This window comes from Panthera leo, chromosome B3, assembly GCF_018350215.1.
Source record: "Panthera leo isolate Ple1 chromosome B3, P.leo_Ple1_pat1.1, whole genome shotgun sequence".
In the NCBI taxonomy this organism is placed as follows: domain Eukaryota; kingdom Metazoa; phylum Chordata; class Mammalia; order Carnivora; family Felidae; genus Panthera; species Panthera leo.
The window spans coordinates 135,038,696-135,061,467 of record NC_056684.1 but is presented as its reverse complement, the minus strand read 5'-3'; the positions used below and the strand labels follow the sequence as shown (position 1 = coordinate 135,061,467).

The window sequence follows — 22,772 nt, the reverse complement described above, 5'->3', positions numbered from 1 at the left end:
GGGATAAGAAGCAGAAGCAGGAAGGTGTGAGATCATTTTTGAAATGATACAGAGGTGGGAATGACGGGAACCAAGGGTGGGGTGGGGGAGGCAACAGATGACCAGGCCGAGGGGCAGACAGGGGCCACGGCCATGGGAGCGGAGGATGGTTGACAGCACAGTGCAGATTCTGTCAAAAGACAGGGCCTTCGGGAGAGAGGAGGGGGAGGTCTTCTGAACCCCATCTGGGAAGGGAGTTAGGCATTCATGGGGGGGGAGGGGTCTGGCCGGCTGAGCAGGGCTCAAGCCTCTTGAGGAAAAAAGATGCCATTTTTGAAAGGGCTTTTATTAAATTCTCTGGCCACATTGCCACAGCCCTGGGGCGTGCCCACCAGGGAAAGGGCTCCGTCAGTGTTCTCCTGTGGCTGAAGCTGAACTTGTCCTTGTAGACGCTGAGCCGGCCTGGTGTTTGGCTGCTTCCGGAGGGACTCAGAACCTGGGGGGTGGGAGGGCCACTGCGGGCACTGGTAGCTGAGGGCAGTCTCCGGTGTAGGGATGGGGGGGTGGGGGTCGTCTCAACGCACACCCTGAGAAATGCTCCTGAGATGCTGGGAGGGGCCAAAACATCCAGCTCCGTCCTGGGGGCGCGGTGGGCAGCTGTGGCCAGGCCGCTCCTCCTAAGGACAGTCCTGGGGAAAGTCAGCCCTTCCCACAAAAGACAGGACTGGGCGGGGCCAGGGCTGGAGCGGAAGGACCGGCCTGAAGGGCTGTGAGTGAACAGGGAGCCAGGGTTGGGCTCTGTTTGCCGCAGCTGGCTGGAGAGTCCCTTCTCTCTCTGAGCCTCAGTCTCCCCTTCTGTCTAACGAGGAACTTGGCCCCTCGAGCGCTCCTCACAGGATCTTCACAGCTGTTCTGCTGGGTTGGCCTGCGCATGCTCGGTATGTTGCAAATGAGTGTGCCAGGTGGGCATCCCATCCACGTTGGGAGCGTGCGCGTGTTCAGATGGGGGGCTCCTGCATGCACGTGTTGGGGGCTTGGTGAGCGAGCCGGAGCCCAGTCTGCCCGCCTCCGCGCCAGCCAGGCTTTGAACGCTGCCACTGGAGGGGCCGGGGGGGGGGGAGCCCCGGCCTCAAAGGAAGTTGGGCTCCCGCACCACGAGGCAGGGCGGGCCCCCGCCCCCATCCAGGGGTCGGTACACGAAGTGGAAGTCGCGCTTGGGCTCGCTGCGCAGCAGGTAGCCTTTGATGCGGTGGGGCAGCGCCTCGTCCGCCAGCTGGAAGCAGCGCCCGTCGACCAGCACGAAGAGCCGGTAGTCCTGGGGCTGCAGCACCTCGAATTTCTCCGCGCACTGAGCGCACAGCGCCTCGGCCAGCGTGTCGGTCCGCGACGCCAGCGTCCGCGACTGCTGCTCGGGCTCCAGGAACGACACGCAGATGAAGTCCTGCGGGAGGGAGACGGAGGGGTCTTGCGTCACCGGGGGGGGGGGCATCCCTTCTCAATCCCGTCTCACCCCCACCCCGACGCCGGGAGCTTGCACGGGCGCCGAGGGGCTGAGTGGCCTCGGACAAGTCCAATGCCCTCTCTGGGCCCCCGGCTCCTCTCTACACAGAGAGGGGACTGCAGGGGCGGGTTGGAAGTCGGGGGGTTGGAAGTAGGAGCACCTGCGGCTGACTCTGCCGTGTGACCTCCGCAAGGCAAGGTCCTTCTGTCTCTGAGCCTCGCCTCCCAACGGGCTGAGCATTCTGGGGGAGTCAGCCGGGGCGGGTCTCGGCAATGAGGAGTGAGCACGCCCCCTGGTGGCCAGTCCGCGGGCTCATCCGTCACCCACTTCCTCAACAATTCCTCCCGACGCTCCCCCTGCATTCCCACCCCAGGCCCGACGCTGGGGCACCGAGGCTGGCATAAATAAAATCGAATGTGCAGACCCCAGGACCAGCAGCCCACGGTGCAGCTGGAGCTACTAAGGCTGGCGAAACAGTTCAGTCCTTAAGGCTGGAAAAGCCTGGGGATGGGGGGTGGAGGTTCCTCGTTGCAGGGGCAGGAGGGGGGCTTAGTGAAAGGGTAGGGGAGCTGGGCCTGAAGGCGGGTTTAGGACGGAGGGAGAGGGGCACCGCCCGAGCTAGGCGGGCAAGGGTGGGGCGATGCCTGTGGGGCTGGGTATAGGAACACACGCACAAACCTGAACAGCATCTACACCTTCCAAGAGCCCCAGAGGAGGACCAGGTGGTGGAAGGATGGACCCTTGAGTTCCTGCCTGGCTTTGAATCTGCTCCCATGCACTGTGTGACCTTGACCTCTCTGCGCCTCTATTTCCTCAACTCTAAACTGGGATGACACCAGTCCCTTACAACCTTGGCTGGGAGGAAGCAAACTAGCTCAGCGCCTGGAAGAGTCCTCTTTCCCCCCAGCACTTTGAGGGCAGGTAGGTAGCGGTGTGTGAGGGGCTGCCCCCTTGTGGAAGGCTGGTCGCAGTACAGCTGTCTGACCATAGGGAAGATGATGAGGACGAACAAGGCGACCGCGCCTTAAGAGTGATGATAACTATGGTTACAGGGTGGTGAGTGCAGACGAGGCGCTGAGAGGAAGCAGGGGGTGGTGCCCTCCCTGGACCCCGGAAATAGTGCTGGGGGGCTTCCTCATCCCCCATCCAAGCCTCTCTCTTACGCTTTACCTCCCCAGTGAGAGGCACTGATGCTCTGCCTGGTTTAGCACTGGGAACCTACAAAGTAGAAGCAAGAAGTGACCAATGCCATGGTCAGACATGGGCCAGCGGAGCCCCTGTTGCCAGAGTTGGTGGAGAGACGGGTGTTCCAGGAGGGGATGGGGAGCAGTGATGTGCTGGAGGCCGCCTCTACCAACTTACGCTGGCTCATAACCAGCTTGAGAAAGCCAATCGCATACATCTCTTTCCAATTCCAAGTTCGGCAATCCTAAGTTAGTAGACTGAAATTGGCCATGATGGGAGTATTTGCACCATGGAAATTGACAGAAGCTAAAATCAGAGCTGCCTTTTTTCTCCCCAGAAGCCAGTTGGTAAATATTATCAAGACATCATTGATAAGTGGTGGGGGATATCATCTTGGCAGCCTAGAACATGTACTTGGGGGGCAGAGCTCATCTGATCCACTGAGTCCCAAAGAGGGGCAGGGACTGCTCCTGGCCACATAGCAAGCTAGTACAGAGCTGGGTCCAGACCTCCAGGCTTTTGCCTCCCAGGCCTGGCCTCTATCTGTTACAGTGGGGCCATCTTGAAAGCCAGGGGTGGGGTTCAGGTCTAGTGTGCTCCAGGTGCCAAGGGAGTGAGACGGTAGAGTGTTTACAGCTCTGGATTGCTGCCTGGCCTGATGTTTTAATGTCTTCATTCTGCACACACCCCTATCCCAATCTGTCCCAGGCCCTGGGCTTGGGGCCCCTCAGACATGTGAGTCACGGGCCCTCCCTTCCATGGCAATGGCTTCATACACAGATGGTCACAACATGGTGTGATATATGCCATGGGGATATAATGGGGGAAGTAGCAGCAAGAAACACAGAGGAGGGCATCTAACCTGGGCCATAGGGAGTGGGAGACAGGTGGGGAGGTCGTTCAAAGAAGACTTCTCAGTGAAACTGAGGACAGGCTGTGGCAGCAGTGTGGGGCCAGAGGCTGAGTGCCAGGGAGTGGAGCTCCGCACGTTCAGGGAATCGGGGGCAGCTTGACCGGATGCAGCGTGGGGGTGTGTGGGGTGATGAGAGTATAGGAGGCAGGATTCCCGCCGTCCATGGCTTGAATACTGAGTGTGTCTAGAGAGAGGTGGGGAGGGATGGTGGCTGGATTGGAGGGGCAGGCTAGGCGCAGAGGCACCTTGGCAGCATTTGTCCAGAAACAAAAGGGGCAAGGCTGTGGATCAGGCCGTGGGTTCCCCAAAGTGGGACTGGCAAGACTATGTCCATATCTCCAGGCCCAGCTGGGCACTAGGACATTAGGACACTGAAGACACTAAGGAGTGTTGGACAAAAGTCTCATTCCTTCCATCCTGTCTTGCCTGCTCAACTAAAACACCGATGCTGCCTGGAGAGACTTTTCTAAAGTATCCCGTCGATGTCGGGCTCCTGGGCTGGGGGGCCATGGGATTGGCGTCCGCGGGACCGTCCCGCCGGCCCCCACCCACCCTGAGTCCCACGCATCACCTGCACGGAGGAGCGCGAGGCCCGGGCCTTGTTGAGCGTGCGCCGGCGCTCCCAGCGGTGGATGGAGTCCTGCACCTCCATGCTCAGCTGCCGGGTCACCGTGATCTTGTCGTAGTTCTTGATGTGCTCCAGGGCCCCGTACGTGGTGGTCAGGTAGTAGGAACCTGCGGAGACCAGGGTGTGGAGGCTGAGCTGGGACCCCTCGCCCGCTTCTCCAAGCTCCGCCCACCGCCGCCGCCTGGGGCGCACCTGCAGCACCCTCCCCTGCGGAGCTGCAGCCCTGCGCTCACCCCTGCAAATGCACACGCTCCCTGAAGACCAGCGTTCCCCCTCCCCAACCCAGTCCCAGCTGTCAGGCTCTGCTCCAAGACTGTCTTTGGCTCCCCTTCCGGACAGAACTTATTTATCTTTTTAATGTTTATTTATTTTTGAGAGAGAGAAAGAGAGAGCGAGAGCGAGAGCGCACGTGCGGGGGGGGGGGGGGGGGGGGAGGGGGGGGAGCGTGAGTGGGGAGGGGCAGAGAGAGAGAGCGGGGGGGGGGGGGGGGGGGGGGGGGGGAGGGGGGGCAGAGGACCGGAAGCGGAAGCGGGCTTTGCCCTGGCAGCGGCGATCGTGATCGGATGCAGGGCTGGAACTCAGGAACTGAGATCATGACCTGAGCTGAAGTCTGTAGCTCAACCGACTGAGCCACCCAGGAGGCCCTCCCAGGACTTCCTGATTGAAGAGAGGAACCAGCCCCTTACTCTGATTTACACCATTATTAGTTACACCGTGAGTCATCTGCAGCCCCAAGCATGCCTGTTGCATTGGATGAAGCTGCCAACACATGTCTACAAATTCCACACCCATATGGAAAAAGTCCACACCCTGGCTGGGGAGGTTGTGATGCTAATGTCACAGCTAACACAGAACTTGGGCTGGCATCACGTATCAGAGAAGAGCCAATAAACCACGCATGCGCATCCCTTTGTAGTTGAGCTTAAAGCCAACTGTGCCAGGCACCCTTCCCTGGGGCCCCAGCCCTTGCTGCCCTGAGAGCCCATCTCCTCTAGCTGGCATGCCTCCAAGACCCTGTCCCCACCTGTGATCATGTCTCCCTGGCTAGTAACGGAGGAGCTGAGTGCAGTGCACTGACTGGGAGCGTTCAGGTTTGGAGTCAGAGAGCACAGTCCAGGTCTGTGCCCTTCAGCAGCCAACCCTGTGATCTCAGGGGAATTACTGTCCTCTCTATGCCTCAGTTTCTTCATTTACTTTTCCCAGAATGTTGTAAAAAGTAAATGAGATGAATACTGTCGAGTGCAGGGCTTAAACAAATGTGAGTAATGCAGGTAATTAGGTGACCTAAGGGAGATGCTCTAGAGGCTTCTCACCCTCTCCCAGACAACTTCCCCTTGACTTGGGGCCATGCCATGCAGTGCCTGCCAGGACCACTAGGTGGCAGGCAACCCCTCCCGCCGTGAGTTTGGGAGCTGGTTGTTCCCTTTGGGGAGAGTGTTGTCCTTTGATGGAGAAAACTCACTACCCCTTTTAAGATATTTGCACAGGGGCACCTTGGTGGCTCAGTTGATTAAGCGTCCAGCTTCACCTCAGGTCATGATCTCATGGTCCGTGAGATCAAGCCCTGTGCTGATGGCTCAGAGCATAGAGCCTGCTTAGGATTCTGTCTCCCTCTCTCTCTGTCCCTCCCCCACTCACACTCTGTCTCTCAAAAATGAATAAATGTTAAAAAAAATTTTTAAATTAAAAAAAAATGTTAAAATGTTAAATGTTAAAAACGTTTAAAAAATTAAAAAAAAAATTTTTTTTTTTAATTTATTTTTGAGACAGAGAGAGACAGAGCATGAGCAAGGGAGGGTCAGAGAGAGAGGGAGACACAGAATCCGAAAAAGGCTCCAGGCTCTGAGCTGTCAGCCCAGAGTCCGATGCAGGGCTCGAACTCATGGACCGCAAGATCATGACCTGAGCCGAAGTCGGATGCCCAACTGACTGAGCCACCCAGGCGCCCCCCAAAAAAATTTTTTTAATAAAAAAAAAAGATATTTGCACAGCATGGCCAGCTGTCAATCAGTGCAGAGGAGATGTGGGCAAAGGGGACCATGGGGGTGCTTCTAGAAGAGGTTTGGATTTTGAGCTGGCTCCAGCCACGTGCACAGCAGCTGCCAGGGTCTCCCGTCTGCCCGTATTTGCCCAGATTTGTGGGAGCTGCAGAGAGAGAGGCTAGAAGGAGGCTGGGATCCGATCAGCTCAATGTTCAGGCGCTCTCTACTTCTTACAGGAAGTCCCTGATCTCTCATGCCTGATAAGCCTGCTTCAAAGAAAGCAGGACCCAATCACTGGTCTTTTTACCAAATTAGCAGCACTCAGAACCAGCTGAAAGAACATGAGGGTCTCAAAGAATGCAATCAGACTCGCAAGGCCTTTGGTTGAATGCAGGATGCTGGGGCACCCAGACAGTGTGAAAACCCCACATCTAGCCCAGCACATGTGCTTTCCCAAGCCGGAGACGTTACGGGACTTGTCCAAGGTCTCCAGCCAATCAGAGGCAGAACCGGGGCTGAAATCCAGCCTGCAAACCGCTCTTTTTACTACACTGGTATTAGTTCTCCTCTTAAGATGGAGGAACTGACGTTCTCTAGAGTGGGGGCTCCCTGAGAGCCTGCCCTGTCCCAGGCATCTCTGAGCTCCTCAGAGCACCCACCCCCCTGAAAGGCAGGCTCTTCTTTGTACCTGAGCCTCAGGGGCTTTGGGAACGGAGCACCCTGTGTGCCATACCAGCCAGTTAGGACAGGCGGCAAAGCTGGGGAAACGTAGGAACGCTGTCCCCCTCGCGCTCTGTCCCTCTGCCCCTCGGCTCAGTTGCTTCTAGATGAAGGTCTGCTGGCTGTCAGACTTGAAGGGTGGACGCCCCGGCCCAAGCTGAAGACACCCACATCATCTCACTACCGGAGGCCTCGCCTATGAGGCCGGGCCTGTCCTGGGTGCTGGGACTTCCCACCTTGACTATCAGAGTAGGAACAGAGAGAGGTACAGGGAGGCCTCTTGGTGTATGCAGCATGACGTAAAGTTGGTCCTCTGGGCCTCAGAGCTGCCATGGGCAGGCTCTGTCACCAATGTCGGTGGGGGCCGGGAAGGGATGCTGGGAGGGGCCGTATACAGTGCATGGCAAGGCTGTGTGTGCCCTGCCCGCCTCTTTACTTCCAGCAAACACCTCAAGGATTCCTTAGAAATCTTCCCACGTGGGGGTGCCTGGGTGGCTCCACTGGGTAAGCATCTGACTTCAGCTCAGGGTTCGTGGGTTCGAGCCCCGCGTTGGGCTCTGTGCTGATAGCTCAGAGCCTGGAGCCTGCCTCAGATTCTGTGTCTCCCTCTTCCTCTCTGTCTCTCCCCAGTTTGTGCTCGCTCTCTCTCAAAAATAAAAAAAATAAACCTTAAAAAAAAAAGGACCTAGGTTCTAAAAAAAAAGAAATCTTCCCATGGAGCCAGAGACTGACTACTTAAGTTTGAAAGAGGGCAGGGTACAGGGTATTCAGGCAGCCTTGGGTCAGAAACTGTAAACTAAGACCTTTATGTATTTACTGGTACTTGCCTCGTCTCAAAAGCACTTAACATAGCCCAGAATAGACCAGCATTCCCGCCTGAAGGACCTTTGCTTTCCTACCCAAACCCCGGGTAGCCTCAGGAATAGAAAGAAGGATCCTAGGAGGCCATGGCAGGATTGTGGTGGGAATCACAGGCCCATTAGGAGAGGGTAGCTGGGCCAAGGACGTCCCTGCCCTCTCCCTGTTCAGCCGCTATGCCTGGCCTGGAGCCTCCTTTGGCCATAAAGATTCAGGCTGAGAAGGGAGTAGGAGTCATAGTGGCCAAGGCTTGGCTGACCACTGCTAGAGAGCAAGCCAGGACTCAGACCATGGCAGAGCCCCATGGTCTAGCTCCATTGTTCCACCCCTCAAGTGTTTTTCTCCAACACTGTCTCTAAGACACTTAAAAAACCTATGGGGTTGGGGCTAGTTCTTTAATAGGATTTGTAAGTGATTTCTTCCCAGGTACATCAGCAGCAGTGCCCTTGGTGGAAAATTTGAAAGATGGATAGGTGGGCTGGTGGATGGATGGATGGATGGATGGATGGATGGATGGATAGATGAAAGAAAGGGTGGGTGGATGGGTAGGTGCATAGGTATATGGGTAGATGAATGAATGCGTGGGTGGGTAGGTATATGGGTAGATGAATGGATGGATGGATGGATGGATAGATAGATGATAGAATAGATGGGTGGATGGATGATGGATGGATGGATAGACAGATGGGTGGGTGGATGATGGGTGAGTAGATGATGGATGGATGGACAGAGAGATACATGGGTAGGTGGATGATGGATGGATGGGTGGACGGGTGAGTGGATGGATAGGTGGATGGTGGATAGACGGATAGAAGGATGGATGGATAGATAGATTGGATAGATGGGTGGGTGGATGATGGAGGGATGGATGGATGTACTGGACAGCAGATAAGCACTGCTTAAGGAAGCCTGGCTTCCACTGAATTCCTACACCCTCTGGAAGACAGGTTGTTACAACTGCAGAATTTTTTTGAGAGGAGAGAGAAAGAGAGAGGGAGAGAGAGAGAGAGAACCCATGCAAGTGCACACACACACGAGTGGGGGAGGGGCAGAGGGAAAGGGAGAGAGAGAATCTTAAGCAGCCTCCATGCCCAGAGTGGAGCCCGACACAGGGTTAACTGCAGAACATTTTTAACTGAAGAGGAGAAAAAATAGCTCCGGAGGTCCCAGGGCCCTAGTCAAAGTTATATGGGACAGCAAACTTCAAGGCTTTACACGCTCCCCTGAGTTTCCAAGAACTCACAGAACCAGCCATGTCACACTGTCACCCCAGAGGCCAACACACGCTAAAAATGCAAACAGATGTAAATGGGCCAGCTTATCTCAAGAACCACAAGGCCCAAAGGGGACACTCGGGCCCCGAGAGTCTCACTTCGTCCTTTGGGGCTGACATGTCAGAGCTGATATCTGGGCTGTCTGCACCTCAAGGATTGTTGGTGGAGGAGTGGCCAAGGCAAAGTGGGTGGGGGGGAAGTGGTGGGAAGGAGGAAAGGGGAAGGGAAACTGAGCATGGGGTGAGCAAACATGCCTCTGCCGTCATCCTATTCGGGAGTGCAGGTTCCATGTCCCAGCAGTAACCTTCTCTCACGGACACAGGACCTGGCCACGGCTGAATGAGGAGGGGGCTGACAGTTCCCAGGGCCACCCCTGTCTAAGAACTGATCATTATTCCCTGCTCAGACTCCTCCCCTTGATGGGTCCACCCACTGATTCAGCCTTATCTTTTATGCTACCAGCAAATGCTGTTCTCTCTGTGAAGAATGCCTCTCCCACTTCTTTCACGGTCTGGCTCCTCTCCAGCCCTCAACACTCAGTTCAGGTATCACCTCCTCCTGGAAGCCCTCCCTGACTGCACAGCCTGGGCCCCGCGCGCCTATACACTGGGGACTTCCCATCATTCCAGCATCCGTCAAGCAGTGGTGACAGGGTCTCTTTACTGGCCCAGCTCCCCTGCTGGTCTGTGAGCTCCCGCAGGACAGGGCCCGTGTCCAGGCCCTGTGTCTTGTCCTCGGGGCTCAGTGGAATCTGGCATCCGGGAAGTTGCTTGTCGGGCTGTGCAGCGGACCCCGGCAGCCTGGAGAGGGGCCTGGGGTGGGGACTCACCCTCGCCCAGCTGCAGGGCAGGGTCCATGAGCTCCATCATGTACTCCACGTTGAGGAGCATCTCCGTGAGGTTGCTGCGGGCCAGGACGTACATGAGCACGGGCAGGAAGTCGTCTGCGCCGTAGGGCTTCCCTGGGAGGGGAGAGGGTGCAGAAAGTAGTGAGTGTGAGGTTCTCCTTGTGAGCCACTCTCTGCCCTCGGGAAGAGGACAGCGGTTCGCTGGGTGGGGGCCGGTCTCCCCTGGAAGAGGAACCTTGCAGCTTTCTTATGACTCAGGACAGGGGCAACCTGGGACCAGCCTTCTCAGGGATGTCTGAGACACAGTCCAGGGTTAGGAACAAGGAACTGAGAGAGCCACCCTCCACCGGAGTGGTCAAGTCCCAACCCCTCCCTCTTCCCCAGCTCTTCCCCCTCAATGCCCTGGGCTGCTTTTTTTTTTTTTTTTTTTAAGATTTTATCCCTAAAGTAATCTCTATACCCAACGTGGGGCTCGAACTCACAACCCTGAGAATGAGTTGCACACTCCACGGACAGAGCCAGCCAGGTGCCTCCCACCCTCGCTGCTTGCTTGACAGTCAAGTTCATATCACACTTATTCAGGAAGCCACCCAGAAGCAGCTAACAGTGACGTATTCGGGAGGGTCCCCTGTCCCTTTTAACAACATCTCCCTCTGCATCTGCAAAACAGAAAGCCCTCCCTCAATCAGTACTCCGTGGTTGGAAATCCCACCATTCAACCTTCACTGTATTGGGTTAAGCAGGGCCCTGACCTGAGGGGTTCTTTTAACACGTAAATACCTCTGAAAGGAATTAACTCATCACTTCTGCTTTTGTGGGAGAATGTTCTCATGGTTCAGAGGATCTTGACAATAATAGATGCCTTGGGGAAGAGACAAGGGTGGACAGTGGGCCTATGAGATGCCTTCCCTGTTGGGCTCCGGGATGGCTCTGGTGACTGACTGGCAATACAAAGGCACGGGCTGGATGTGGAGGGAAGAATTCCTACAAGGACAGAATCCCCTGGAGTCCCTCAGTTGGCACACTGGCATTCCCCCCCTCTTTTTTTTAATGTTTATACATTTTTGAAGGGAGAGAGAGAGCGTGAGTGGGGGAGGGGGAGAGAGAGGGAGACACAGAAGCGGAAGCAGGCTCCAGGCTCCGAGCTGTCAGCACAGAGCCCCACGCGGGGCTCAAACCCACGAGCTGTAAGATCATGACCTGAGCCGTTGTCAGATGCTTAACTGACTGAGCCCCTCAGGCGCCCCAGGAGGAGTCTTGCTCATAAGGGCCCACCTGCTCGCTCATTCATTCATTCATTCATTCACTTAAGCCCTCGTACTAACCACCCTATTCCTTGGGTGTCACCTGCCCAGGTAATAAGACCTGATTTTTTCTGGATTCCAGCAGGGACCAGAAAGATGTGAGTAAAAGATATGGTGTGACAGAGGTTTGAGAAGAGTGGAAGCTCAGTGTTGAGTTTAGCAGCCCCTCCGGAGGCCCTGTGTCCCGCTGCCCGTGCCTGCACAGGCCGCCCACCCCTGGGTGCCGGGAGGCACGATCGAGCCGCGCTTCCGTGGGCTCCGTGTGTCCACGCCTCTCCAGCACAGGCCAGCGCGCTCCTCCTATGTCCTCCACGCTCCCCGCGGTACAGTGCTGGCACCGCGGGGGCCTCTGACGATGTCTCTCCCATGGGGGCCCCTTCTGCTTACAACCCATCCTTGGTCGTTTTCCCAGAGAACAGTGTGCCCTGTGGCCGGCTTCCTGGCCACACTCAGTTCCTACATCTGCAAAATGGGGCCAGCAGCACGAGCCCTGATGGCCTTTCGGGGTTTTTGAGAGAATAAGGTGAGCAAAACAGCAAAGTGTTTGGTACCTGTAAAGTGCTATGGAAAAGTGAGCTATTACTGACGTCTCTGTTCTGTTGTCTCAAGGGGCCTCCGTTTTCCCACCTGTGAAATAAACAGGCTGAAGGGGTTGGTAACACACAGCACTGAAAAGCAGAGTCGGACCCAGAGTGTGAGCCTCAGTGCACTTCTTACCAGCTGTGTCACCTGGGCTAACTGCTTGACCTCTCTGAGCCTGTATTTCTAGTCATGCATGATGTGCCACAGATTACACGACATCCCATAGGATTTTGGTGAGAATTCTATACAAGGATTTAAGGATTTACCCATAGCACTCCCACATGCTCCCATGGAAATGCCTTCTTCCCATTCCAGTTCTGTGTGTGTGTGTGTGCACAGGTGTGTGTTTAATGTTTATTTACTTATTTTGAGGGGGGGAGGGGTAGAGAGAGAGGAAAAGCAAGAATCCCAAGCAGGCTCCGCACTGTCAGCACAGAGCCTGGTGCAGGGCTCAAACCCATGAACCATGAGATCATGACCTGACCCGAAATCAAGAATCAGACACTTAACTGTCTGAGCCAACCCGGGCACCCCTGCAGCTCTGTGTTCCGAGGCTCTCTGGTTATTTGTTTCAAAATTCCTGTCCCGTCCCTACACAAAATTAGTCCGTTTTGGAGAAAGCTCTCCCCTAAACCTTTATAAGTAGGAGACACAACCAACGAGTTCCTGGGGAAAGATTTTGTGCCGGGAGATGTTTTTCATGCTGATAATTTAATTATTAGAATCCTGGCCTACAGGAGATTCTTTTCTTGTTTGAGTTACGAGTTAGGAACTGATGTGAAACAGTCCTGTGCCTTTTGGAATGCACCTATAACTCACGCACCGGCTTAGAGCTGATTGAATTTTTACTGTGCCTCCTAGAACACTGATTTCGTCCTGGTATTGTGTTAATAGCTCACCAAGGGATACAATCAGGCAAGCAAATTTGCTTTTGAGCAGTGGTTCTCCGCCGGGGTGGTTCTGCCCTTCAGGGGCCACTTGGCAGTATCTGGAGTCCTTTTGGGTTGCCACATCAGAGTGGGGGTGCTACTGGCACCTGCGATGCCCAGGACAACCCTCCATCATAAAGATTTACTCAGCCCCAAATGTCTATAGTTCTAAGGGCCAGAAGCTCTGCTTCTGGGGGCAGTGACTTTCAGCAAGAAGGATGGTCCAGCTCTGGCCCTCAGTTTAGGATTCAGAGGCCCTCCGGACTGCAGCTCTGTGCCTTGTGGGGGATAGAATGTGGTTCATGTGTTTCTTTGTCTCCCCATGCTCTCCCTGGGAAGCCTGGCCAATGCTCAGGAAGGGCTTTGGGGCCCACTTCCTCAGTCTCCAGCACATTCTGCTTAGCCACCTACTGCAAGGGCTCCCGTGATCCCACGACTGTCCCTCCAGCTACCCGTGAACATCCCCTTTCTGTCTCCCCGGGACACAGAGCAGGGCACAGCAGCGGTGAGCAGGAAGGGGTGCCTCCCCAAGTTCCCCAGGCTCCGGTGGACCTTTACAGACACCCCACGAGTCCTTCCCCTCACCAGGGGCCAAACCAAGTGTTTCATCATTTCCTGGAAACCAGCCCTGGCTGCAAACTTTCCCATTTCTGTCAAGGAGCCCACGGCTCCCTGCCCCCCGTCCCAGGGTGCAAGGCCTGGGAGTCCCCTTCTTCCTCTGGGGTTCTCTGTTCCCTGTGGCCAGGCAGGTCAGAGCCCCAGACGAATCTTCCTTCTAACTGCTTCCTGCACTCACATTTTGCTTTTTCCAGCCCTACTTCCCTATGCCTGCCCTCCCAGCAGGGTCTCTGTCCTTTGATCCATTCTGTCCACTAACCCATCTCCTGCAAGTATAGCTCTGATCATGCTATTTCTCTTCTCAAGAACCATCAATGGCTCCCCCCCTGCTTAGAGAATCAGGTCTGGATCTCTTATCCTGACATTCAAGGCCTTCCACAATTAGGCCCATAAACACCTGTCCAGTATGATTACTTTCTTCCAGCCACACTGTCTAGTTGATGGCCTGAGAACAAGTCACCTGCATTCTGGCCCCTTGGTATTTGCCACAGTCACCTATCGGGCATGGCTTGTCCTTACCTTCCCCTTCCCACACAGCACCAACATTTGTGGGCCATTCTAAAAGCAAAGCATATTTTATAAATATTATACCAATGGATTCCTAAAACAACTCTGTGAGGTGGGTTAGATCCATTGTGCCCACTTTATAGATGAGGAAAGTGAGCCCCAGTGAAGTTAAGCTACTTGCCTAAGGTTGCATGGCCAGGATGTGGCGAACCAGGACTTGAATCCAACTTTTTCTTACCCACAATCCCAGGTACCTGGTACTTCAACGTTCTTCCTTCAAGTTCCACCTCCTCCACGAAGCCCTCCTAGACTGCCCCCAGCCACCACCGCTTACTCTATATTCCAACTTCCAGCTCAGAACGACATGCTGCCTTCATCACCTTCTCACACAAATTCCTCCGTGCTGAATCACGGGCCATTCCCCGAACTCCATTCCTCGTGCCTTTGCACACCCATTTCCCTCTGCCGGGGACACCTTCCCTAGCTCTCCCGAACAAACTTCTCCTTCTTTGCCCTCTCCCGCATCCTCAGGCACAGGTGAGCACTTCCAGCTCCCAAACACCTCGACTTCAGAGCCTGCCCTTTTCCTTGGACTATGAGCTCCTCGAGGGCCAGGACGGAGGCTGGGTGAGCTTGGGCAAGTCTCTTAACCTTTCTGAGCCTCTGCCCCATCACTGCCTTTCCAGTCCCCAGCACAGGGCTTGGGATGTTGGACATTGACAACGGACTGAATGGAGCCACGTGTGTACTCCCACTGGCCTCCGCTCTGTCCTGTCCAGGGCTGGGGCCATGGTCAAGGATACTAGGATCCTCTGTGGGTCTTAGACAGCGGTGAGCTGGGAAATGGCCAACAACGGCCTCTCCGAAGGGAAAAATAAGCTCCGATTTGCAGGGTTTGCCAATTGCTGTGGTATAAATATTTCCACAGCGGCCCATTTCAAGCTACCGACACGAACGTGGAACGGGAGAGAGGCACATGATTAGCTCTCATGGCATGACCAGCTGACTCAGGACACCAGCGGCCCTGGATTCATCAAGCCCAATCTCACTGTGAGGAGGCCGAGGTTCAGAGACCAGAGAAATCTGCTCGAAGCCCCACAGCCGGTTGGTGATGGATCTATGACTAGAATCTGGGTCTCTCTTCGCTGATGTAGGTGGGAAAGGCCCACACAGACTCTCTGACTTGATAGCTACTTGCAGACGAACATAAGCCGCAAGCATTGTTTAAATGCTCCAGCTCTCCGATATTCCAGGGCTAGGTAGGGCTGCGGTCTCCTTCCCGTGAAGCCAGGAGCCCAAGGCATGAGCTCAGCCTGTGCACAGGGGGCCTCAGCCAGCAGCACTGGGATACGGAGGCACAGCTCCAAAGTAATTCTCCGTGATCAGAACATCTGGCTTGCACGGGTCAGAGACCGCGTCCATCAGGCTGCGCCTCCCGGAGCCCTGCTGGGCCACAGCCTGCAGTGCCTGGTGATTTCTGCTTTCTTTTCGTGCCAAAGTCACATCCGTTTCCCATCAGTAGGTATGGGGAGTGGGGGGCGGTGGGCAATCACACTTTAAAGGGCTGGCTCGGTGCCTCGTGCATGTTTCATCGGCGGGCAGGTTTTCGAGGAGAGTTCTGATAAAAAGGCGCTGAATGCGCTCGCCTCGTGCAGACCGTGTGAGTACTGCATCAGGAAGCCCCCAACTCTGTCCCTTCACTGTGTGATCTGGGGCCACTCACTCTGAGCCTCAGTCTTCTCATGTGAAAACGGGCTGATGATAAAACTCACTCAGACTTCAGACTGGGGGCGCCTGGGTGGCTCAGTCGGTTGGGCGTCCGACTTCAGCTCAGGTCATGATCTCACAGCTCGTAGTTCAAGCCCCGCGTCGTGCTCTGTGCTGACAGCGCGGAGCCTGGAGCCTGCTCTCTGCTCCTCCTGGAGCCTTCTCTCTGCCCCGCCTCTGCCCCTACTCACACTCTGTGTCTCTTGCTCTCTCTCAAAAATAAATAAACATTAAAAAAAAAATTAATTCAGATTGTCACGCCAGGTTGCTGTGAACCTCAAGTGAGCGGCTGGGTTAAAAATTAGGTTTTAGATCATTTGTCAGTGATCTAAATGAGCAGTTGGCCTATCTTTCTGTAAAGGGCCAGGTAGTAGTTATTTTTAGTTTCGAGGGCTATGTGGTCTCTATCCCAACCACTGGATTCAGCAGTTGTAACAAACGCAGCCATAGACACTGTAAATGAATGGGTGTGGCTGTTTCTATGAGTTTATTTACAAAATCAAGTAGGGGGCCAGAGTTGGCCTGCAGGCCATAGTTTGCAGACTCCTGATCTAGATAGAGGAAGGGTGTATCATCTTACTATAACTGTCCCTCCAAATTGTTGACCGGGCTCTTACTGAAAGTGGTGGCTGATGCAATAGTCCTGGGGCAGACAAGGTACAGGACTGTGATGTGCTTTGACTCTTACCTTCCGCCATGATTCCCACTTAAAGTCACTTCCTTCCTCCAGGAAGTATTAGCTGAAGACCCCCACTTCCCACAAACTAGGTTAATGCCCTTATGATGGGTTTCCCCTGCCCTGTCCCTAAAGAATGGGAAAACGGATACTGTGCATTAACTCAGAGAGGCCTCCCCTGACCACCCAACGCAGAGCGGCAAACACCTCTGACATTCCCCAGACCCTTCTCCGTGTTTGGTTCAGCCTGCCGGCACGTTTCAGCATCTAATGACATAGTTTATGCTTCTGGTTCCTTATTTATTACCTGCCTCGCCTCATAGAATGAAAGCTTTGTGAAGGCAAGGGTTTCATCGTGCTCACTGTTCATATCCAGTATTTCCACTGTGCCTGACCTGCACTAGGTTCTTTTTTTTTTAATGTTTATTTACTTTTGAGAGACAGAGAGAGAGAGAGAGACAGAGACAGAGTGTGAGCGGGGGAGGGGCAGAGAGAGAGGGAGACACAGAATCAGAAGCACGTTCCAGGCTCTGAGCTGTCAGCACAGAGCCCGATGCGGGGCTCAAACCCATGAACCTCGAGATCATGACCTGAGCCAAAGTCGGACGCTTAACTGACTGAGCCACCCAGGCGCCCAGGGAAGCCTTTCATTAAGGGGTATTTTAGGCAGAACTTGGCTTCTCTGGTTGATTCACAGTGGGGGTTGGCCTGCTCTTCTCTCCCTCCACTGTCCCCTGCAAGTGGCCCTCAGCTATGTCTGTGGCCTCTGGGGAGCTCTTGGCTGCCAGTTTGAAAACCACTGGTCTAGTCTGAACTACTCCCAGCTGCACAGCTGAAAGAGCGGGAGCCCAGGGAGGAGGGAAGAGGGGTGGAGGGTTCCCCGCAGTCTGTGGCTGACGTGGGATGAGAAGCCAGCCCTCCGCCCACTGAGCCCCCCTCCAAAGCTGCCCCGTTGGGTCATGTGGGCTTTCTGCAAATGCCACTTAAGCCTCAGTTCTGCTTTGAGCCACACCGCATCCCCGAGGAAATTACTCCAGCTCACCAGCTTCCTCTTCGGAGAGCTCAGCCCGCGAGCCAGTCCAGCCACACAGGCCACGGGCTCGGAGCCCTGCAGCCCAAAGTCCCAGCCTGGCTGGAAAAGGCGCGAGGCCTCCTCTGACTCGGGCCTGACTTCTCTGAGGTCCTCGCTGACCCCAGGACACCCCAGAGAGGGAGGACAGCGCGCGGTTGGGCGCGGGACCTGGCTCCACTCGCCTGCTCGGGGATGACGCTGAGTGTGCTGCCCAGCCTCGCTGAGCCTCAGTTTCCTCGGCTCTAAAGTGGGGGCAACAATAGTGTCTACACCTCAAGAAGTGGTTCTGAGGATTCGGTGGCAAGACAGGTGGGCAGTGATGAACACGGTGCCCGTGGGGCTACCAGCATGTGAGAAATGCCAGCCAGGAGGGCAACGTGTCTTCTAATGCTCAGAGCACGACATCTTAGAGGGCCCGGGCGCCATTTCTGTTGTGCGGTGGGGGGCGTAAAAGCAAGGTTGTGCTTTGCTTCCAGGCCTGGCCCTGTGTTCTCTGTCACCTGGATGTCAATGCCCAGGAGGATTCAGACAGTCTCCCTCGGCCTGGATCCCTGAATGACTCCATGCAGCAGAGCCCCGCCCCCACCCCCCTCCCACCCCCTTCTCCATCCGCTTGGACTTACATGAGTGAGAAATGCACTTTTATTGGGTAAGAGATCGCAGGGATTAGCAACATAGCTATAATACATAGCAATATATATATAATATATAGCAATATGTTAGCAAATATAGCAGCAAGTATTTTCCTTAACTAATGACCTATTTATCTACCTATCTATATCTCTTTCAAGAAGACCAGAAAGAAATCCAACAAGATACTCATCATCTTTTTTCAACAACAAACATTATTAGTGACTTCTGTATCAGAAATCAGAGGAGACTTTTTTTTTTTAACATAGATTTAAAAAAAAACCCAAGAGCCTGACCTCCCTCTGTGTCCCCCTGACCCCTGGTCAATGGCACAGGCTCCCCGGGGTCTGCCCTCGCAGCCTCTGCCCCCACCTGAACCAGCTATAGATTCCCAGCTGGCTCTGCGATGCCTGCGAGTGGGGTGAATGGTGAGGGGCTAGAGGGGCTCCAGGACCCTCAGACCACCATCCCTTTGGCCCTTACATCCAAACACCTGGCTGCTGGACACCCCTCCCCCAGGGTCAGGGGCCAGGTTCCATCTCGTGCGGCGTGGCATCTGGGTGTTTACACGGACTACTGAAGGCACAGAAAAAAGGCAACCTCTTGGCCATGATTGCCCCCCTCCTGTTGCCTCCTCTCCATCAAAAGAAGGTTCTTTCTGTTCTTTTAGAAAGCGCCCCGCATACGTACACACCACACTCCTCCCTCCTTCCTCCCTCTTGCATTTTGGGGCGGGGCTCTCAGGCTTGAATCTATTTCTCCTCAATGGCGGGGCCAACCCTGTTCTTCGACACTGAGAAGGTTCTTAGACTTTGAGAAGGTGGGAAGAGCTTGTTTGTGGAAGCAACAGGAGAAATGATTCTAGAAGTTCTGGCTGCTCTCCCCAAGCCTCATGAAGTCCATGAGCAACCCAGTCTGCTCCTTGCTGCAGGATGGATGGCCAAGCTTACCCAAAGCCATTTGTCTCCACGAACACCTGCTCTGCCTGACTCAGGCCCCTAAACTTGCTACCGTAGAGGAAGCACGTGACTGGGATTCAGGAACATTGGGATCTGTCCCTAGGCTGGCTGCTGCCTATAGTCACAAAAGCACAGGCTTTGGAGTGAGGAACTGTTGGCTTCAAATCCTGGTCCTTTTGTACCCTGGGCATAAAGAACAATACCCTTCTGGGAAAGACGGCCTGGCCAGTTAACTCAGACGTCTCCAAGTTCAGTCCTTCTCTTTGTGCTCCAGTGGGCCTTGCCAGCATCCAGGCCACAGGGACACCACAGGCTATTGCCAGTGTCATGTCAGAGGTAGGCAGGTGGGGCTTCTTCCCTGGAGATGAGGGGGCTGGTGTGGGGGTGGGAGTGGGAGGGAAGGGCTGTTTTCGGCTTTGAGTGGGTCAGTGGTAGAGGTAGGCGGGACCCAAGCTGGAGTGTGCCTTTCCACAGGGTCACCGATAGCTCCCAGAGCTTCCATGCAGGGCTGCTGGTCTGTGGACCACACTTTCGAGCAGCAAGCCTCTGGAAGCATCTGGCAGGAGGGAGGTGTCAGCTGAGTGTCTGGGGATAGGGGGCCGGGTCCTAAGATCGCAGAATGTCGAAGTCAGAAGAGAATTTAAGAGTCAGTCGGGATCTGGCTGAAAGTGCATAACCTCAATCTAATCATGAGGAAACATCTGACAAACACAAAATGAGGAACTTTCATCAAAAAGAACCAACGGTGAGGGGGTGGGGTGGTGGGAGGGAAACCTGTATTCCTGCAAAACATCAATGTCATAAAAAAGCAAAGAAAGAAAGGCTGTGGAAATGTTGCAGGTTAAAGGAGGTAAGAGACACATGACAGCTAATTGTGATACCTGACTCCTGACCGGATCCCGAACGGGAGGAGGAAAAGCCAGCAAGGACCTTATTAGCTCCAGTGACAACCCGGAATACAGAGGGTGGCCGAGGTAAAAATATTGTATCAGCGTGAATTCACAAAGTGGACAACTTTACTGTGGTTATGCAAGGGAATGTCCCTGTTCTTAGAAAAGTATCTAGGGGTAAAGGGCCAAGATGTAAGTAACTTCAGCTCAGATGATTCAGGAAGAACATTATGTATGCACAGAGAGAGTGTTTAAGTGATAAAGCCAATGAAACAAGATGTTAACAATCCACAAAGGGTATGTGGATGTTCCTATTAAAAATCGTTTATTTTTGAGAGAGAGAGAGAGAGAGAGAGGGAGGGAGAGAGAGCCAGAGTGAGAGCAGGGGAGGGGCAGAGAGAGACGGGGACATAGAATTGGAAGCAGGCTCCAGGCTCTGAGCTGACAGCACAGAGCCCAACGTGGGGCTTGAATCCACAAACCGGGAGATCATGGCCTGAGCCAAATTGGGATGCTTAACTGACTGAACCACCCAGGCACCCCTGGATGTTCTTATTTTAATGTAGTATTTCTATTCTCAAGCTTTGTGAAGTCTGAACCCATTTCCAAATGGAAGTTTTAAAAGCTAAAACATTTAGCAGAACTGGTTATTGCAAACAAAATCCCATGTGGGACTCCATGTGTAAAACAGGGACAAACAAGGTCATGGCCCAGCTTGTGTTGTGTCCCCTTGGTGGCCCCTGGGGTGCCTCCTGGAACCCAGCATGGAGACCACTGGGTGGTGGGGAGGCAGCAGCCATTCCCACATCCTAACATGTCAGACACTCACACAAGTATTTGGTTGCATCTGGTCCTCGAAACAGCCCTGAGAGGCATTCCCAGACCCATTTTATGAGTGAGAAAACCAAGGTTCTAGGAGATGATTAGTCCCTAGGAGATTAGTCCCTCCTGGATAGAAAATATCCAGATGCCTTCTAGGTGTTCTCCCTGCTCCTGCATGACAACCTGATTAGCAGGTCTTATCATCCTTGTTTCATATGCATGCAGAGGCCCCATGAGATTCACGTCCAAGGCTACAGCACTGAAGCTACAGTTCAAACCCAGGTCTATGAACGAGGCCAAAGCCCCCGCTCTTCTTGGCAGGAGCTGCTTCCTCCCAGGTGAAGAAGCCGGGGCTCGGAGCGGGGCAGCCCCAGCCTGCTAATGGCAGAGGTGAGATTGGAAGCCCGAGGGCTCACAGCCCAGTGCTCCCCCAGCAGCGGGAGGGGAACACACTGCTCCTTGACGAGAGACTCATTTGTTCCCAGCGGGGAAATCTTCCCACGGAGCCCTGGCCCTGGCCTGAATTTCTGGGCTCAGAGTTTCCCTGCCTGGGGCTGGCTTCTGAATCAGCAGAGAGAGAGTCCAGCCTCCCTCCCGCGAGGACAGGGAAACTCTGAGCACCCTCGTTCCTCTCTGTTCGTTCATGTGCCTCGCCTGGGCACATCCTCTCCAGCGACTGCCTTTCTTTCCTTTCCTTCTCCCTCGACATTAGCTATTCCTTCCCCCATTCCCTGGTCTCTGGTAAGGTCTGAGTGGGTAAATTCACCATCAGCAAGAATCATGGTGTTTGAAGTCACTGGCAAGAGATAGGGCGTTTAAAACAACTGCAGGAAGCCCAAGGCTTCTGAGTAAACCAGGACTTACTGGGAATGGAACTGTCCCCTTCAGGCCCCAGACCGTCTCCCTGATAACGTCTCAGGGTCTGCAGAGTCCTTAGCTCTGATTTTACCCCGAGCCTCGGCACGGCCCCGGGAGAAATGATTCCCCAAATGAGGAGTTCAGACAGGGAAGGTAATTGCCCTGATTAAGTGACAGCCGCTGGGCTAGATGCAACTTTACAGACTTAATTACATCTCGTGATGGCCCCATAAGGTGGGTATGGCTGTGCCCGTCTAACACAGGGGTGAACTAAGGCTCCAAGCACCTATGTAGCCAGGATACAGTCACATAGTTGGGAAGGAAACCTGGATCTTTCCCGACCACATGCCTCTGAGGTCCCAGGCCAGCCTCTCTGTTCTCTCTCTGAGGCTGCTCACAGCAAAGGGTCCTGCGGGGCTCTGGCTCCTCTCTGGTTCGATCCGGTTGTACGGTTGCTCCCTGCCCACACTGGGCAGGACACCCCCGAGCTCCCCTCCCCAGCTGCTGCACACCTGGGGTAGCCTTGCTCTGGGAAGGACTGAGAAGGTCCTGGCCGGCCCCTTGCCGCCTGACAACAGGGTCTTAACCTTCCGTTCCACATTGCTGCTGTGAGCCACACCGGATACTTTCCCAGGGCCCCACACCCTCGGGACCAAGCATGTCGAACTCTGATTGAGAGCTCGGGGTTCTGAAGGCTGCTTGCTGCCCTCATCTTATCTCCTTGGGGATTTTTAAGGAGTTTACTTGGTTGTGGAGTTCACATGCTGGACTGCTCTCTGGGGTCCGGACTGCACGGGACGCTGGGTCTCAAAGTCTGACATCCGCCCCGCGATAAGAAAACTTCCACTTTGCCATACCGCCCCCACTACCAGGGCCTCTTTTCCAGTCACATTTCCAACGTTATGCTAAATGGTGAGGGCGCGGCTCTAACGACTCTAACTGAACACGGTATCTGCTTAGAGGGAACGATGTTCGTTCTAATGACAGCAATTGGACGCAAGTCAATTTAACCCCAAAGAGTGACTCCAACCCGGAATGGTGGCCAGTACGAGGCCTATGAGGGAGCTTTCCTAGGGGAAGGGGACCTTGCACCATCCCTCAATTGCTTTTTGCTGGCCTATGGCCAAACGGGCCTGCTCTTCTCCAAGGTAGATGGAGAGAATCCCTCCCCTAAAACAGCCACCATTTGTTGGGTCTGTTAGGTCCTGCGCATTGAGGTTGACATTTTACATGTCATTTTATATGTTGCTTCTAATATTCGTAAGTGACTG

At 54.5% G+C, this 22,772-nt stretch overlaps 1 protein-coding gene across 1 annotated transcript in view; it reads right to left on the bottom strand.

Annotated features, from left to right (window-relative positions):
• Positions 1-309: 309 nt before the first annotated feature.
• Positions 310-22,772, bottom strand: part of RIN3 (Ras and Rab interactor 3) — a 123,279-nt gene continuing 100,816 nt past the window's right edge. Inside the window, exons 8-10 of the mRNA XM_042944134.1 lie at positions 9,870-10,001; positions 4,150-4,313; positions 310-1,420 (exon numbers count right to left, since the gene is read on the bottom strand). Of these exons, the coding sequence (XP_042800068.1) occupies positions 1,109-1,420; positions 4,150-4,313; positions 9,870-10,001 (608 nt within the window). The 3' untranslated portion in view covers positions 310-1,108. The remainder of the gene's footprint in view (positions 1,421-4,149; positions 4,314-9,869; positions 10,002-22,772) is intronic.